The sequence below is a fragment of the Salvelinus alpinus genome, chromosome 3 (assembly GCF_045679555.1).
Source record: "Salvelinus alpinus chromosome 3, SLU_Salpinus.1, whole genome shotgun sequence".
NCBI classification, from domain to species: Eukaryota; Metazoa; Chordata; class Actinopteri; order Salmoniformes; family Salmonidae; genus Salvelinus; species Salvelinus alpinus.
Window position 1 is genome coordinate 78572337 of NC_092088.1, and position 18203 is coordinate 78590539.

Below are 18203 nucleotides of genomic sequence, written 5' to 3' on the forward strand. Positions count from 1 at the left end.
TATATCTAGACTGAGGAGAGAGGTGTCTGTCCATGTGTATTATATCTAGACTGAGGAGAGAGGTGTCTGTCCATGTGTATTATATCTAGACTGAGGAGAGAGGTGTCTGTCCATGTGTATTATATCTAGACTGAGGAGAGAGGTGTCTGTCCATGTGTATTATATCTAGACTGATGAGAGAGGTGTCTGTCCATGTGTATTATATCTAGACTGAGGAGAGAGGTGTCTGTCCATGTGTATTATATCTAGACTGAGGAGAGAGGTGTCTGTCCATGTGTATTATATCTAGACTGAGGAGAGAGGTGTCTGTCCATGTGTATTATATCTAGACTGAGGAGAGAGGTGTCTGCCCATGTCTGTTATATCTAGACTGAGGAGAGAGGTGTCTGTCCATGTGTATTATATCTAGACTGAGGAGAGAGGTGTCTGTCCATGTCTGTTATATCTAGACTGAGGAGAGAGGTGTCTGTCCATGTGTATTATATCTAGACTGAGGAGAGAGGTGTCTGTCCATGTGTATTATATCTAGACTGAGGAGAGAGGTGTCTGTCCATGTGTATTATATCTAGACTGAGGAGAGAGGTGTCTGTCCATGTGTATTATATCTAGACTGAGGAGAGAGGTGTCTGTCCATGTGTATTATATCTAGACTGAGGAGAGAGGTGTCTGTCCATGTGTATTATATCTAGACTGAGGAGAGAGGTGTCTGTCCATGTGTATTATATCTAGACTGATGAGAGAGGTGTCTGTCCATGTGTATTATATCTAGACTGAGGAGAGAGGTGTCTGTCCATGTGTATTATATCTAGACTGATGAGAGAGGTGTCTGTCCATGTCTGTTATATCTAGACTGAGGAGAGAGGTGTCTGTCCATGTGTATTATATCTAGACTGAGGAGAGAGGTGTCTGTCCATGTGTATTATATCTAGACTGAGGAGAGAGGTGTCTGTCCATGTGTATTATATCTAGACTGAGGAGAGAGGTGTCTGTCCATGTGTATTATATCTAGACTGATGAGAGAGGTGTCTGTCCATGTGTATTATATCTAGACTGAGGAGAGAGGTGTCTGTCCATGTGTATTATATCTAGACTGAGGAGAGAGGTGTCTGTCCATGTGTATTATATCTAGACTGAGGAGAGAGGTGTCTGTCCATGTGTATTATATCTAGACTGAGGAGAGAGGTGTCTGTCCATGTCTGTTATATCTGCAGATTAGACAGTTCCCTATATTGTGCCCTTTGACCAGAGCCCTATGTGCACGACGGTATGATTTGGGACCTGTCACTTCTGAAGGGCTATAGCATTGCTGTCTTACCTCTGAGGTCGGTCTGAGCGCGTCCTGTCCCGGTGTGTGTGTTCTGTCGGTTCATGTGCATGGACATGCTCAGCGGAGTGTGTCTCTGATCCTCCAGGTAGGCCACGTCCTCCAGCTGAGCCCAGCTGGTGGCTGAGGGTGTGTATGAAGCGGGCAGGTGGGGACAAAGCAGGAGAGGCGAGAAAGAAACTGTTAGCTTTGAATCACATACAGCATTATATTAGCTCATGCCAGCATCTTGAGGCGGTTTGGCTGTCAAGCCAGGGTGAGTAAGTTCACAGTAAAGGTTAGAGAGGAGGGCGGAAGGGAGGGATGCAATATGGCTGTTCCATGGAACTGTCCCCCAACCCCCTCTGAATGACTGTTCCATGGACTTGTTCCCCTCCCTCTGCGGGGCTGTTCCAGATGCCACCCAGACCCTGTGGATTAATTAACTCTGCAGACAAATATCTTATTCATGGAGAGAAAGCCTTCACACTGACACTGCTGTGTCTGAAGACCAGCTCTGCTCTGGGGCCACTGCATCTTCAATGGGATTAGAAGAGCTTGTGTGTGTGTGTGTGTGTGTGTGTGTGTGTGTGTGTGTGTGTGTGTGTGTGTGTGTGTGTGTGTGTGTGTGTGTGTGTGTGTGTGTGTGTGTGTGTGTGTGTGTGTGTGTGCGTGCGCGTGCGCGTGCGCGTGTGTGTGTGTGTGCGTGTGAGCTGCAGCCTCCAAGCCAGTCAGAACAAGACATCTTCATGACTATAAGGGATGTCTACAACAACCTCAGACCACAGCCTCAATGGGGATGTGATGGTAACATTAGATGTACTAATGCACAGTCGAGCCAGCTATCCCACAACGCATTTCAGAAATAAACTGAATGCTACTGTCTCTTCTAAAATGTGATGTTCGCCCAATCTCCCGCTCCCTTTATGAGGAGTATTATAGATATAGTTATTATAGACAGAGGTATTATAGACAGAGACATTATAGAAAGAGCTATTATAGACAGAGATATTATAGACAGAGATATTATAGATATAGTTATTATAGACAGAGGTATTATAGACAGAGGTGTTATAGACAGAGGTATTATAGACAGAGGTATTATAGACAGAGGTATTATAGACAGAGGTACCATAGACAGAGGTACTATAGACAGAGATATTATAGAGGTATTATAGACAGATATATTATAGATAGAGGTACTATAGACAGAGATATTATAGAGGTATTATAGACAGATATATTATAGATAGAGGTACTATAGATAGAGGTACTATAGACAGAGATATTACAGATATAGTTATTATAGAGGTATTATAGATAGAGGTACTATAGACAGAGACATTATAGACAGAGACATTATAGATAGAGGTAATATAGACAGAGATATTATAGACAGAGGTATTATAGACAGAGGTATTATAGACAGAGGTATTATAGACAGAGGTATTACAGACAGAGGTACTATAGATAGAGGTACTATAGACAGAGGTATTATAGATAGAGATACTATAGACAGAGGTACTATAGACAGAGACATTATAGACAGAGACATTATAGATAGAGGTAATATAGACGTAGGTATTATAGACAGAGGTATTATAGACAGAGGTATTATAGACAGAGGTATTACAGACAGAGGTACTATAGATAGAGGTACTATAGACAGAGGTATTATAGATAGAGATACTATAGACGTAGGTATTATAGACAGAGGTATTATAGACAGAGGTATTATAGACAGAGGTATCATAGACAGAGGTATTATAGATAGAGGTACTATAGACAGAGACATTATAGACAGAGACATTATAGATAGAGGTAATATAGACGTAGCTATTATAGACAGAGGTATTATAGACAGAGGTATTATAGACAGAGGTATTACAGACAGAGGTACTATAGATAGAGGTACTATAGACAGAGGTATTATAGATAGAGATACTATAGACAGAGGTACTATAGACAGAGACATTATAGACAGAGACATTATAGATAGAGGTAATATAGACGTAGGTATTATAGACAGAGGTATTATAGACAGAGGTATTATAGACAGAGGTATTACAGACAGAGGTACTATAGATAGAGGTACTATAGACAGAGGTATTATAGATAGAGATACTATAGACGTAGGTATTATAGACAGAGGTATTATAGACAGAGGTATTATAGACAGAGGTATTATAGACAGAGGTATCATAGACAGAGGTATTATAGACAGAGGTACTATAGACAGAGGTATCATAGACAGAGGTATTATAGACAGAGGTACTATAGCCAGAGGTATTATAGACAGAGGTATCATAGACAGAGGTATCATAGACAGAAGTATCATAGACAGAGGTATTATAGACAGAGGTATCATAGACAGAGGTATTATAGACAGAGGTATTATAGACAGAGGTATTATAGACAGAGGTATTATAGACAGAGGTATCATAGACAGAGGTATTATAGACAGAGGTACTATAGCCAGAGGTATCATAGACAGAGGTATCATAGACAGAAGTATCATAGACAGAGGTATTATAGACAGAGGTATCATAGACAGAGGTATCATAGACAGAGGTATTATAGACAGAGGTATTATAGACAGAGGTATTATAGACAGAGGTATTATAGATAGAGGTACTATAGACAGAGGTATTATAGACAGAGGTATTATAGACAGAGGTATCATAGACAGAGGTACTATAGACAGAGGTATTATAGACAGAGGTATTATAGATAGAGGTACTATAGACAGAGACATTATAGACAGAGACATTATAGATAGAGGTAATATAGACAGAGATATTATAGACAGAGGTATTATAGACAGAGGTATCATAGACAGAGGTATTATAGACAGAGGTATTATAGATAGAGGTACTATAGACAGAGGTATTATAGACAGAGGTATTATAGACAGAGGTATTATAGATATAGGTACTATAGACAGAGGTATTATAGACAGAGGTATTATAGACAGAGGTATCATAGACAGAGGTATCATAGACAGAGGTATTATAGACAGAGGTATTATAGACAGAGGTATTATAGATAGAGGTACTATAGACAGAGGTATTATAGACAGAGGTATTATAGATAGAGATACTATAGACAGAGGTATTATAGACAGAGGTACTATAGACAGAGGTATCATAGACAGAGGTATCATAGACAGAGGTACTATAGACAGAGGTATTATAGATAGAGGTACTATAGATAGAGGTACTATAGACAGAGGTATTATAGACAGAGGTATTATAGATAGAGATACTATAGACGTAGGTATTATAGACAGAGGTATTATAGATAGAGGTACTATAGACAGAGGTATTATAGACAGAGGTACTATAGACAGAGGTATCATAGACGGAGGTATCATAGACAGAGGTACTATAGACAGAGGTATTATAGACAGAGGTATTATAGATAGAGGTACTATAGATAGAGGTACTATAGACAGAGGTATTATAGACAGAGGTATTATAGATAGAGATACTATAGACAGAGGTACTATAGACAGAGGTACTATAGATAGAGGTACTATAGACAGAGGTATTATAGACAGAGGTATTATAGACAGAGGTACTATAGACAGAGGTATCATAGACAGAGGTATTATAGACAGAGGTATCATAGACAGAGGTATCATAGACAGAGGTATTATAGACAGAGGTACTATAGACAGAGGTATTATAGACAGAGGTATCATAGACAGAGGTATTATAGACAGAGGTATTATAGACAGAGGTATTATAGACAGAGGTATTATAGACAGAGGTATTATAGACAGAGGTACTATAGACAGAGGTATCATAGACAGAGGTATTATAGACAGAGGTATCATAGACAGAGGTATTATAGACAGAGGTATTATAGACAGAGGTACTATAGACAGAGGTATCATAGACAGAGGTATTATAGACAGAGGTATCATAGACAGAGGTATCATAGACAGAGGTATTATAGACAGAGGTACTATAGACAGAGGTATTATAGACAGAGGTATCATAGACAGAGGTATTATAGACAGAGGTATTATAGACAGAGGTATTATAGACAGAGGTATCATAGACAGAGGTATTATAGACAGAGGTATTATAGACAGAGGTATTATAGACAGAGGTATCATAGACAGAGGTATTATAGACAGAGGTATTATAGATAGAGGTACTATAGACAGAGGTATCATAGACAGAGGTATTATAGACAGAGATATTATAGACAGAGGTATCATAGACAGAGGTATTATAGACAGAGGTATTATAGATAGAGATACTATAGACAGAGGTATTATAGACAGAGGTATTATAGACAGAGGTATTATAGACAGAGGTATCATAGACAGAGGTATTATAGACAGAGGTATTATAGACAGAGGTATTATAGATAGAGATACTATAGACAGAGGTATTATAGACAGAGGTATCATAGACAGAGGTATTATAGACAGAGGTATTATAGACAGAGGTATTATAGACAGAGGTATTATAGACAGAGGTATTATAGATAGAGATACTATAGACAGAGGTATTATAGACAGAGGTATTATAGACAGAGGTACTATAGACAGAGGTATCATAGACAGAGGTATTATAGACAGAGGTATCATAGACAGAGGTATCATAGACAGAGGTATTATAGACAGAGGTACTATAGACAGAGGTATCATAGACAGAGGTATTATAGACAGAGGTACTATAGACATAGGTACTATAGACAGAGGTATTATAGACAGAGGTATTATAGATAGAGATACTATAGACAGAGGTATTATAGATAGAGATACTATAGACAGAGGTACTATAGACAGAGGTATTATAGACAGAGGTATTATAGACAGAGGTACTATAGACAGAGGTATCATAGACAGAGGTATTATAGACAGAGGTACTATAGACAGAGGTATCATAGACAGAGGTATTATAGACAGAGGTATCATAGACAGAGGTATCATAGACAGAGGTATTATAGACAGAGGTACTATAGACAGAGGTATTATAGACAGAGGTATCATAGACAGAGGTATTATAGACAGAGGTACTATAGACAGAGGTATCATAGACAGAGGTATTATAGACAGAGGTATCATAGACAGAGGTATTATAGACAGAGGTACTATAGACAGAGGTATCATAGACAGAGGTATTATAGACAGAGGTACTATAGACAGAGGTATCATAGACAGAGGTATTATAGACAGAGGTATCATAGACAGAGGTATTATAGACAGAGGTATTATAGACAGAGGTATTATAGACAGAGGTATTATAGACAGAGGTATTATAGACAGAGGTATTATAGATAGAGATACTATAGACGTAGGTATTATAGACAGAGGTATCATAGACAGAGGTATCATAGACAGAGGTACTATAGACAGAGGTATTATAGATAGAGGTACTATAGATAGAGGTACTATAGACAGAGGTATTATAGACAGAGGTATTATAGATAGAGATACTATAGACGTAGGTATTATAGACAGAGGTATTATAGATAGAGGTACTATAGACAGAGGTATTATAGACAGAGGTACTATAGACAGAGGTATCATAGACGGGGGTATCATAGACAGAGGTACTATAGACAGAGGTATTATAGACAGAGGTATTATAGATAGAGGTACTATAGATAGAGGTACTATAGACAGAGGTATTATAGACAGAGGTATTATAGATAGAGATACTATAGACAGAGGTACTATAGACAGAGGTACTATAGATAGAGGTACTATAGACAGAGGTATTATAGACAGAGGTATTATAGACAGAGGTACTATAGACAGAGGTATCATAGACAGAGGTATTATAGACAGAGGTATCATAGACAGAGGTATCATAGACAGAGGTATTATAGACAGAGGTACTATAGACAGAGGTATTATAGACAGAGGTATCATAGACAGAGGTATTATAGACAGAGGTATTATAGACAGAGGTATTATAGACAGAGGTATTATAGACAGAGGTATTATAGACAGAGGTACTATAGACAGAGGTATCATAGACAGAGGTATTATAGACAGAGGTATCATAGACAGAGGTATTATAGACAGAGGTATTATAGACAGAGGTACTATAGACAGAGGTATCATAGACAGAGGTATTATAGACAGAGGTATCATAGACAGAGGTATCATAGACAGAGGTATTATAGACAGAGGTACTATAGACAGAGGTATTATAGACAGAGGTATCATAGACAGAGGTATTATAGACAGAGGTATTATAGACAGAGGTATTATAGACAGAGGTATCATAGACAGAGGTATTATAGACAGAGGTATTATAGACAGAGGTATTATAGACAGAGGTATCATAGACAGAGGTATTATAGACAGAGGTATTATAGATAGAGGTACTATAGACAGAGGTATCATAGACAGAGGTATTATAGACAGAGATATTATAGACAGAGGTATCATAGACAGAGGTATTATAGACAGAGGTATTATAGATAGAGATACTATAGACAGAGGTATTATAGACAGAGGTATTATAGACAGAGGTATTATAGACAGAGGTATCATAGACAGAGGTATTATAGACAGAGGTATTATAGACAGAGGTATTATAGATAGAGATACTATAGACAGAGGTATTATAGACAGAGGTATCATAGACAGAGGTATTATAGACAGAGGTATTATAGACAGAGGTATTATAGACAGAGGTATTATAGACAGAGGTATTATAGATAGAGATACTATAGACAGAGGTATTATAGACAGAGGTATTATAGACAGAGGTACTATAGACAGAGGTATCATAGACAGAGGTATTATAGACAGAGGTATCATAGACAGAGGTATCATAGACAGAGGTATTATAGACAGAGGTACTATAGACAGAGGTATCATAGACAGAGGTATTATAGACAGAGGTACTATAGACATAGGTACTATAGACAGAGGTATTATAGACAGAGGTATTATAGATAGAGATACTATAGACAGAGGTATTATAGATAGAGATACTATAGACAGAGGTACTATAGACAGAGGTATTATAGACAGAGGTATTATAGACAGAGGTACTATAGACAGAGGTATCATAGACAGAGGTATTATAGACAGAGGTACTATAGACAGAGGTATCATAGACAGAGGTATTATAGACAGAGGTATCATAGACAGAGGTATCATAGACAGAGGTATTATAGACAGAGGTACTATAGACAGAGGTATTATAGACAGAGGTATCATAGACAGAGGTATTATAGACAGAGGTACTATAGACAGAGGTATCATAGACAGAGGTATTATAGACAGAGGTATCATAGACAGAGGTATTATAGACAGAGGTACTATAGACAGAGGTATCATAGACAGAGGTATTATAGACAGAGGTACTATAGACAGAGGTATCATAGACAGAGGTATTATAGACAGAGGTATCATAGACAGAGGTATTATAGACAGAGGTATTATAGACAGAGGTATTATAGACAGAGGTATTATAGACAGAGGTATTATAGACAGAGGTATTATAGATAGAGATACTATAGACGTAGGTATTATAGACAGAGGTATCATAGACAGAGGTATCATAGACAGAGGTATTATAGACAGAGGTATCATAGACAGAGGTATTATAGACAGAGGTATTATAGACAGAGGTACTATAGACAGAGGTATCATAGACAGCGGTATTATAGACAGAGTTATCATAGACAGAGGTATTATAGACAGAGGTATTATAGACAGAGGTATCATAGACAGAGGTATTATAGACAGAGGTACTATAGACAGAGGTATTATAGACAGAGGTATCATAGACAGAGGTATTATAGACAGAGGTATTATAGACAGAGGTATTATAGACAGAGGTATTATAGACAGAGGTATTATAGACAGAGGTACTATAGACAGAGGTATCATAGACAGAGGTATTATAGACAGAGGTATCATAGACAGAGGTATTATAGACAGAGGTATTATAGACAGAGGTACTATAGACAGAGGTATCATAGACAGAGGTATTATAGACAGAGGTATCATAGACAGAGGTATCATAGACAGAGGTATTATAGACAGAGGTACTATAGACAGAGGTATTATAGACAGAGGTATCATAGACAGAGGTATTATAGACAGAGGTATTATAGACAGAGGTATTATAGACAGAGGTATCATAGACAGAGGTATTATAGACAGAGGTATTATAGACAGAGGTATTATAGACAGAGGTATCATAGACAGAGGTATTATAGACAGAGGTATTATAGATAGAGATACTATAGACAGAGGTATTATAGACAGAGGTATTATAGACAGAGGTATTATAGACAGAGGTATCATAGACAGAGGTATTATAGACAGAGGTATTATAGATAGAGATACTATAGACAGAGGTATTATAGACAGAGGTATTATAGACAGAGGTATTATAGACAGAGGTATCATAGACAGAGGTATTATAGACAGAGGTATTATAGACAGAGGTATTATAGATAGAGATACTATAGACAGAGGTATTATAGACAGAGGTATCATAGACAGAGGTATTATAGACAGAGGTATTATAGACAGAGGTATTATAGACAGAGGTATTATAGACAGAGGTATTATAGATAGAGATACTATAGACAGAGGTATTATAGACAGAGGTATTATAGACAGAGGTACTATAGACAGAGGTATCATAGACAGAGGTATTATAGACAGAGGTATCATAGACAGAGGTATCATAGACAGAGGTATTATAGACAGAGGTACTATAGACAGAGGTATCATAGACAGAGGTATTATAGACAGAGGTACTATAGACATAGGTACTATAGACAGAGGTATTATAGACAGAGGTATTATAGATAGAGATACTATAGACAGAGGTATTATAGATAGAGATACTATAGACAGAGGTACTATAGACAGAGGTATTATAGACAGAGGTATTATAGACAGAGGTACTATAGACAGAGGTATCATAGACAGAGGTATTATAGACAGAGGTACTATAGACAGAGGTATCATAGACAGAGGTATTATAGACAGAGGTATCATAGACAGAGGTATCATAGACAGAGGTATTATAGACAGAGGTACTATAGACAGAGGTATTATAGACAGAGGTATCATAGACAGAGGTATTATAGACAGAGGTACTATAGACAGAGGTATCATAGACAGAGGTATTATAGACAGAGGTATCATAGACAGAGGTATTATAGACAGAGGTACTATAGACAGAGGTATCATAGACAGAGGTATTATAGACAGAGGTACTATAGACAGAGGTATCATAGACAGAGGTATTATAGACAGAGGTATCATAGACAGAGGTATTATAGACAGAGGTATTATAGACAGAGGTATTATAGACAGAGGTATTATAGACAGAGGTATTATAGACAGAGGTATTATAGATAGAGATACTATAGACGTAGGTATTATAGACAGAGGTATCATAGACAGAGGTATCATAGACAGAGGTATTATAGACAGAGGTATCATAGACAGAGGTATTATAGACAGAGGTACTATAGACAGAGGTATCATAGACAGAGGTATTATAGACAGAGGTATCATAGACAGAGGTATCATAGACAGAGGTATTATAGACAGAGGTACTATAGACATAGGTATTATAGACAGAGGTATCATAGACAGAGGTATTATAGACAGAGGTACTATAGACAGAGGTATTATAGACAGAGGTATTATAGATAGAGATACTATAGACAGAGGTATTATAGATAGAGATACTATAGACAGAGGTACTATAGACAGAGGTATTATAGACAGAGGTATTATAGACAGAGGTACTATAGACAGAGGTATCATAGACAGAGGTATTATAGACAGAGGTATCATAGACAGAGGTATCATAGACAGAGGTATTATAGACAGAGGTACTATAGACATAGGTATTATAGACAGAGGTATCATAGACAGAGGTATTATAGACAGAGGTACTATAGACAGAGGTATTATAGACAGAGGTATTATAGATAGAGATACTATAGACAGAGGTATTATAGATAGAGATACTATAGACAGAGGTACTATAGACAGAGGTATTATAGACAGAGGTATTATAGACAGAGGTACTATAGACAGAGGTATCATAGACAGAGGTATTATAGACAGAGGTATCATAGACAGAGGTATCATAGACAGAGGTATTATAGACAGAGGTACTATAGACAGAGGTATTATAGACAGAGGTATCATAGACAGAGGTATTATAGACAGAGGTACTATAGAAAGAGGTATCATAGACAGAGGTATTATAGACAGAGGTATCATAGACAGAGGTATTATAGACAGAGGTACTATAGACAGAGGTATCATAGACAGAGGTATTATAGACAGAGGTACTATAGACAGAGGTATCATAGACAGAGGTATTATAGACAGAGGTATCATAGACAGAGGTATTATAGACAGAGGTATTATAGACAGAGGTATTATAGACAGAGGTATTATAGACAGAGGTATTATAGACAGAGGTATTATAGATAGAGATACTATAGACGTAGGTATTATAGACAGAGGTATCATAGACAGAGGTATCATAGACAGAGGTATTATAGACAGAGGTATCATAGACAGAGGTATCATAGACAGAGGTATTATAGATAGAGGTATTATAGACAGAGGTATTATAGACAGAGGTATTATAGACAGAGGTACCATAGACAGAGGTATCATAGACAGAGGTATCATAGACAGAGGTACTATAGACAGAGGTATTATAGACAGAGGTATTATAGACAGAGGTATTATAGATAGAGATACTATAGACGTAGGTATTATAGACAGAGGTACTATAGACAGAGGTATCATAGACAGAGGTATTATAGACAGAGGTATCATAGACAGAGGTATTATAGGCAGAGGTATCATAGACAGAGGTATCATAGACAGAGGTACTATAGACAGAGGTATTATAGACAGAGGTATTATAGACAGAGGTATTATAGACAGAGGTATTATAGATAGAGATACTATAGACGTAGGTATTATAGACAGAGGTACTATAGACAGAGGTACTATAGACAGAGGTATCATAGACAGAGGTATTATAGACAGAGGTATCATAGACAGAGGTATTATAGGCAGAGGTATTATAGACAGAGGTATCATAGACAGAGGTATTATAGACAGAGGTATCATAGACAGAGGTATTATAGACAGAGGTACTATAGACAGAGGTATCATAGACAGAGGTATTATAGACAGAGGTACTATAGACAGAGGTATCATAGACAGAGGTATTATAGACAGAGGTATCATAGACAGAGGTATTATAGACAGAGGTATTATAGACAGAGGTATTATAGACAGAGGTATTATAGACAGAGGTATTATAGACAGAGGTATTATAGATAGAGATACTATAGACGTAGGTATTATAGACAGAGGTACTATAGACAGAGGTACTATAGACGTAGGTACTATAGACAGAGGTATTATAGACAGAGGTATTATAGACAGAGGTACTATAGACAGAGGTATCATAGACAGAGGTATCATAGACAGAGGTATCATAGACAGAGGTATTATAGACAGAGGTATTATAGACAGAGGTATTATAGACAGAGGTACTATAGACAGAGGTATCATAGACAGAGGTACTATAGACAGAGGTATCATAGACAGAGGTATTATAGACAGAGGTACTATAGACAGAGGTATTATAGACAGAGGTATTATAGACAGAGGTACTATAGACAGAGGTATTATAGACAGAGGTATCATAGACAGAGGTATTATAGACAGAGGTACTATAGACAGAGGTACTATAGACAGAGGTACTATAGACAGAGGTATTATAGACAGAGGTACTATAGACAGAGGTATTATAGACAGAGGTACTATAGACAGAGGTACTATAGACAGAGGTACTATAGACAGAGGTATTATAGACAGAGGTACTATAGACAGAGGTATCATAGACAGAGGTATTATAGACAGAGGTATTATAGACAGAGGTATTATAGACAGAGGTATTATAGACAGAGGTACTATAGACAGAGGTACTATAGACAGAGGTACTATAGACAGAGGTATTATAGACAGAAGTACTATAGACAGAGGTACTATAGACAGAGGTATCATAGACAGAGGTATTATAGACAGAGGTACTATAGACAGAGGTATCATAGACAGAGGTACTATAGACAGAGGTATCATAGACAGAGGTATTATAGACAGAGGTACTATAGACAGAGGTATTATAGACAGAGGTATTATAGACAGAGGTACTATAGACAGAGGTATTATAGACAGAGGTATTATAGACAGAGGTATCATAGACAGAGGTATTATAGACAGAGGTATTATAGACAGAGGTATTATAGACAGAGGTACTATAGACAGAGGTACTATAGACAGAGGTACTATAGACAGAGGTATTATAGACAGAGGTACTATAGACAGAGGTATCATAGACAGAGGTACTATAGACAGAGGTATCATAGACAGAGGTATTATAGACAGAGGTACTATAGACAGAGGTATTATAGACAGAGGTATTATAGACAGAGGTACTATAGACAGAGGTATCATAGACAGAGGTATTATAGACAGAGGTACTATAGACAGAGGTATTATAGACAGAGGTATTATAGACAGAGGTACTATAGACAGAGGTACTATAGACAGAGGTACTATAGACAGAGGTATTATAGACAGAGGTACTATAGACAGAGGTATCATAGACAGAGGTACTATAGACAGAGGTATCATAGACAGAGGTATTATAGACAGAGGTACTATAGACAGAGGTACTATAGACGTAGGTACTATAGACAGAGGTATTATAGACAGAGGTATTATAGACAGAGGTACTATAGACAGAGGTATCATAGACAGAGGTATCATAGACAGAGGTATCATAGACAGAGGTATCATAGACAGAGGTACTATAGACAGAGGTATTATAGACAGAGGTATTATAGACAGAGGTATTATAGACAGAGGTACTATAGACGTAGGTACTATAGACAGAGGTATTATAGACAGAGGTAGTATAGACAGAGGTACTATAGATAGAGGTACTATAGACAGAGGTATCATAGACAGAGGTACTATAGACAGAGGTACTATAGACAGAGGTATTATAGACAGAGGTATTATAGACAGAGGTATTATAGACAGAGGTATTATAGATAGAGATACTATAGACAGAGGTATCATAGACAGAGGTAGTATAGACAGAGGTACTATAGACATAGGTATCATAGACAGAGGTATCATAGACAGAGGTACTATAGACAGAGGTACTATAGACAGAGGTATTATAGACAGAGGTATTATAGACAGAGGTATCATAGACAGAGGTATTATAGACAGAGGTATCATAGATAGAGGTACTATAGACAGAGGTATCATAGACAGAGGTACTATAGACAGAGGTACTATAGACAGAGGTACTATAGACAGAGGTATTATAGACAGAGGTATTATAGACAGAGGTATCATAGACAGAGGTATCATAGACAGAGGTATTATAGACAGAGGTATCATAGACAGAGGTATCATAGACAGAGGTATCATAGATAGAGGTATCATAGACAGAGGTATTATAGACAGAGGTATTATAGACAGAGGTATCATAGACAGAGGTATCATAGACAGAGGTATCATAGACAGAGGTACTATAGACAGAGGTATTATAGACAGAGGTATTATAGACAGAGGTACTATAGACAGAGGTACTATAGACAGAGGTATTATAGACAGAGGTATTATAGACAGAGGTATTATAGACAGAGGTATTATAGACAGAGGTATTATAGACAGAGGTACTATAGACAGAGGTATTATAGACAGAGGTACTATAGACAGAGGTACTATAGACAGAGGTATTATAGACAGAGGTACTATAGACAGAGGTATTATAGACAGAGGTACTATAGACAGAGGTACTATAGACAGAGGTATTATAGACAGAGGTACTATAGACAGATGTACTATAGACAGAGGTATTATAGACAGAGGTATTATAGACAGAGGTATTATAGACAGAGGTATTATAGACAGAGGTATCATAGACAGAGGTATCATAGACAGAGGTATCATAGACAGAGGTATTATAGACAGAGGTATTATAGACAGAGGTATTATAGACAGAGGTATTATAGACAGAGGTATCATAGACAGAGGTATCATAGACAGAGGTATCATAGACAGAGGTATTATAGACAGAGGTATCATAGACAGAGGTATTATAGACAGAGGTATTATAGACAGAGGTACTATAGATAGAGATATCATAGACAGAGGTATCATAGACAGAGGTATTATAGACAGAGGTATCATAGACAGAGGTATTATAGACAGAGGTATTATAGACAGAGGTATTATAGACAGAGGTATCATAGACAGAGGTATCATAGACAGAGGTATTATAGACAGAGGTATCATAGACAGGGGTATCATAGACAGAGGTATCATAGACAGAGGTATCATAGACAGAGGTATCATAGACAGAGGTATTATAGACAGAGGTATCATAGACAGAGGTATCATAGACAGAGGTATTATAGACAGAGGTATTATAGATAGAGATACTATAGACGTAGGTATTATAGACAGAGGTACTGTTACGGATACAAGTGTTCTGTGTGTATCCTGTGTGTATTTCTTTTCTCTCCTTCTCCCCTACTCACAGGTGACAATAATCATTCCCCAATCAGTCATCAATCAGTCGCTAATCGGAAGACACCTGCTCCTTTTCCCTTACCCAATCACAGTCCCTTTCCCTTGGTTTAAAACCCCTGTCAGTTGTTTTCTCCCCGGCTCAATCTCTTTGTAACATGCCTTCTGTCTGTAGATCGCTTGTGTGTTTTTCAGCTACATGTCACTTTGTCCCCACCTGTGAGTATTGTTTTAGTTATGGTGTTTGAGTGTTTGTTTGATGGTGGGAAAAGGGGGTAACCAGACAAGTCGCCCTTGGGCTACACTACCCGTAGTTAAACATTGTTAAAAACACTAGTTAGAACTGGGCGGACCACCCCCTGTATTTTTGGTTAGTTAGTTAGCTGTTTGTGAAGTAGGCTAGTCTACCTTAGGGGTGTTTTTGAATTATTATTCTTTCATTCCTTGGGTCCCGCTCAGCCCCTTTTCCTGCTCCCCCCCATTTACCGTGTGTTTATAAATAAACATTTAGTGTTTGACGGTAATTAAGTTGTCTGTGTTATTTGTTCTCACTGTTACGTTTTCACTACTATAATTTGCATGAGTTGTGTTACGGGTCCCATTACCATCCCCCCTAGACTGTCGGGCCAAAGGGATTCGTAACAGGTAAGAGGTACCATAGACAGAGGTACCATAGACAGAGGTACCATAGACAGAGGTACCATAGACAGAGGTACCATGGACAGAGGTACCATGGACAGAGGTACTATAGACTATAGACTATAGATGACTACGTTTAATTTATGTCAATTTTTCAATAAGAAGTTTATGTTCATTTCTGTTCTACTTCTCTTAAAATACTACTGAGATGACTGAAACAGAAATAAAAGGAATCCTCCTTTAAGATGTTTTATTTCCTCCCTTTGCCCCTCTCTCCTCCCTCCATCCCTCTCTCTCTCCTCTCCCTCTATCCTTCTCTCTCCTCTCCCTCCATCCCTCTCTCTCTCTCTCCACCCACCCTCTCTCATCTCCCTCCATCCCTCTCTCTCTCCTCCCTCCACCCCTCTCTCTGTCTCCTCCCTCCATCCATATATCTCTCCTCCCTCCATCCATCCATCTCTCTCTCCTCCCTTCATCCCTCTCTCTCTCCTCCCTTCATCCCTCTCTCTCTCCTCCCTCCACCCCTCTCTCTCTCCTCCCTCCACCCCTCTCTCGCTCTCCTCCCTCCATCCATGTCTCTCTCCTCCCTCCACCCATCCCTCTCTCCCTCCTCTTTCTCTCTCCATCCTGCTCACACTATCCCAACAGGCTTCTCTCTCATTAGGTAAAGTATCCCCCTCCCTCTCTCCTCATTTTCCTCCTCCTTTCTTTCCTCTCCCTTCATCTTCTCAGACAGTTCTCTCCTCCTGCACTTCAAATCTCTCTCTCGTGCTCTCTTTCTATCTCTCTCTCGTGCTCTCTTTCTATCTTTCTCTCGTGCTCTCTTTCTATCTCTCTCTCTTTCTCTTTCTATCTCTCTCTCGTGCTCTCGTTCTATCTCTCACTCGTGCTCTCTTTCTATCTCTCTCTCTTTCTCTTTCTATCTCTCTCTCGTGCTCTCTTTCTATCTCTCTCTTTCTCTTTTTCTCTCTGATTGAAACTGTTAACGCCTGGAGCTTTGATGTTCGTCTGCCATGGTAGACCAGCCAATCCATGGCCTCCTCTTCTCTCATCTTTCTCTCATTCCTGGCAGAGTTCCTCTGTCCAGAGTCTATGTTCTTTTGCCCATCTTAATCTTTTATTTTTATTGGCCAGTCTGAAAAATGCCCTTTTCTTTGCAACTCTGCCTAGAAGGCCAGCATCCCGGAGTCGCCTCTTCACTGTTGACGTTGAGACTGATGTTTTGAGGACTTGTGAGGCGTCTGTTTCTCAAACTAGACACTCTAATGTACTTGTCCTCTTGCTCAGTTGTGGGCCTCCCACTCCTCTTCCTATTCTGGTTAGAGACAGTTTGCGCTGTTCTGTGAAGGGAGTAGTACAAAGCGTTGTACGAGATCTTCAGTTTCTTGGCAATTTCTCATGTGGAATAGCCTTCATTTCTCAGAACAAGAATAGACGGACGAGTTTCAGCAGAAAGGTCTTTTTTTCTGGACGTTTTGAGCCTGTAATCGAGCCCACAAATGTTGATGCTCCAGATACTCAACTAGTCTAAAGAAGGCCAGTTTTATTGCTTCTTTAATCAGAACTATAGACAGAGGTACTATAGACAGAGGTATTATAGACAGAGGTATTATAGACAGAGGTACTATAGACAGAGGTACTATAGACAGAGGTATTATA

At 38.1% G+C, this 18203-nt stretch overlaps 1 protein-coding gene across 2 annotated transcripts in view; it reads right to left on the reverse strand.

Moving 5' to 3' along the window:
• Positions 1 to 1196: 1196 nt before the first annotated feature.
• LOC139571406 (protein TANC2-like) overlaps positions 1197 to 18203 on the reverse strand; it is a 230381-nt gene continuing 213374 nt past the window's right edge. For both annotated transcript variants that reach the window (XM_071394248.1, XM_071394249.1), the window contains one exon: positions 1197 to 1447. In XM_071394248.1, coding sequence (XP_071250349.1) covers positions 1296 to 1447 — 152 coding nt within the window. In that variant the 3' untranslated portion in view covers positions 1197 to 1295. The remainder of the gene's footprint in view (positions 1448 to 18203) is intronic.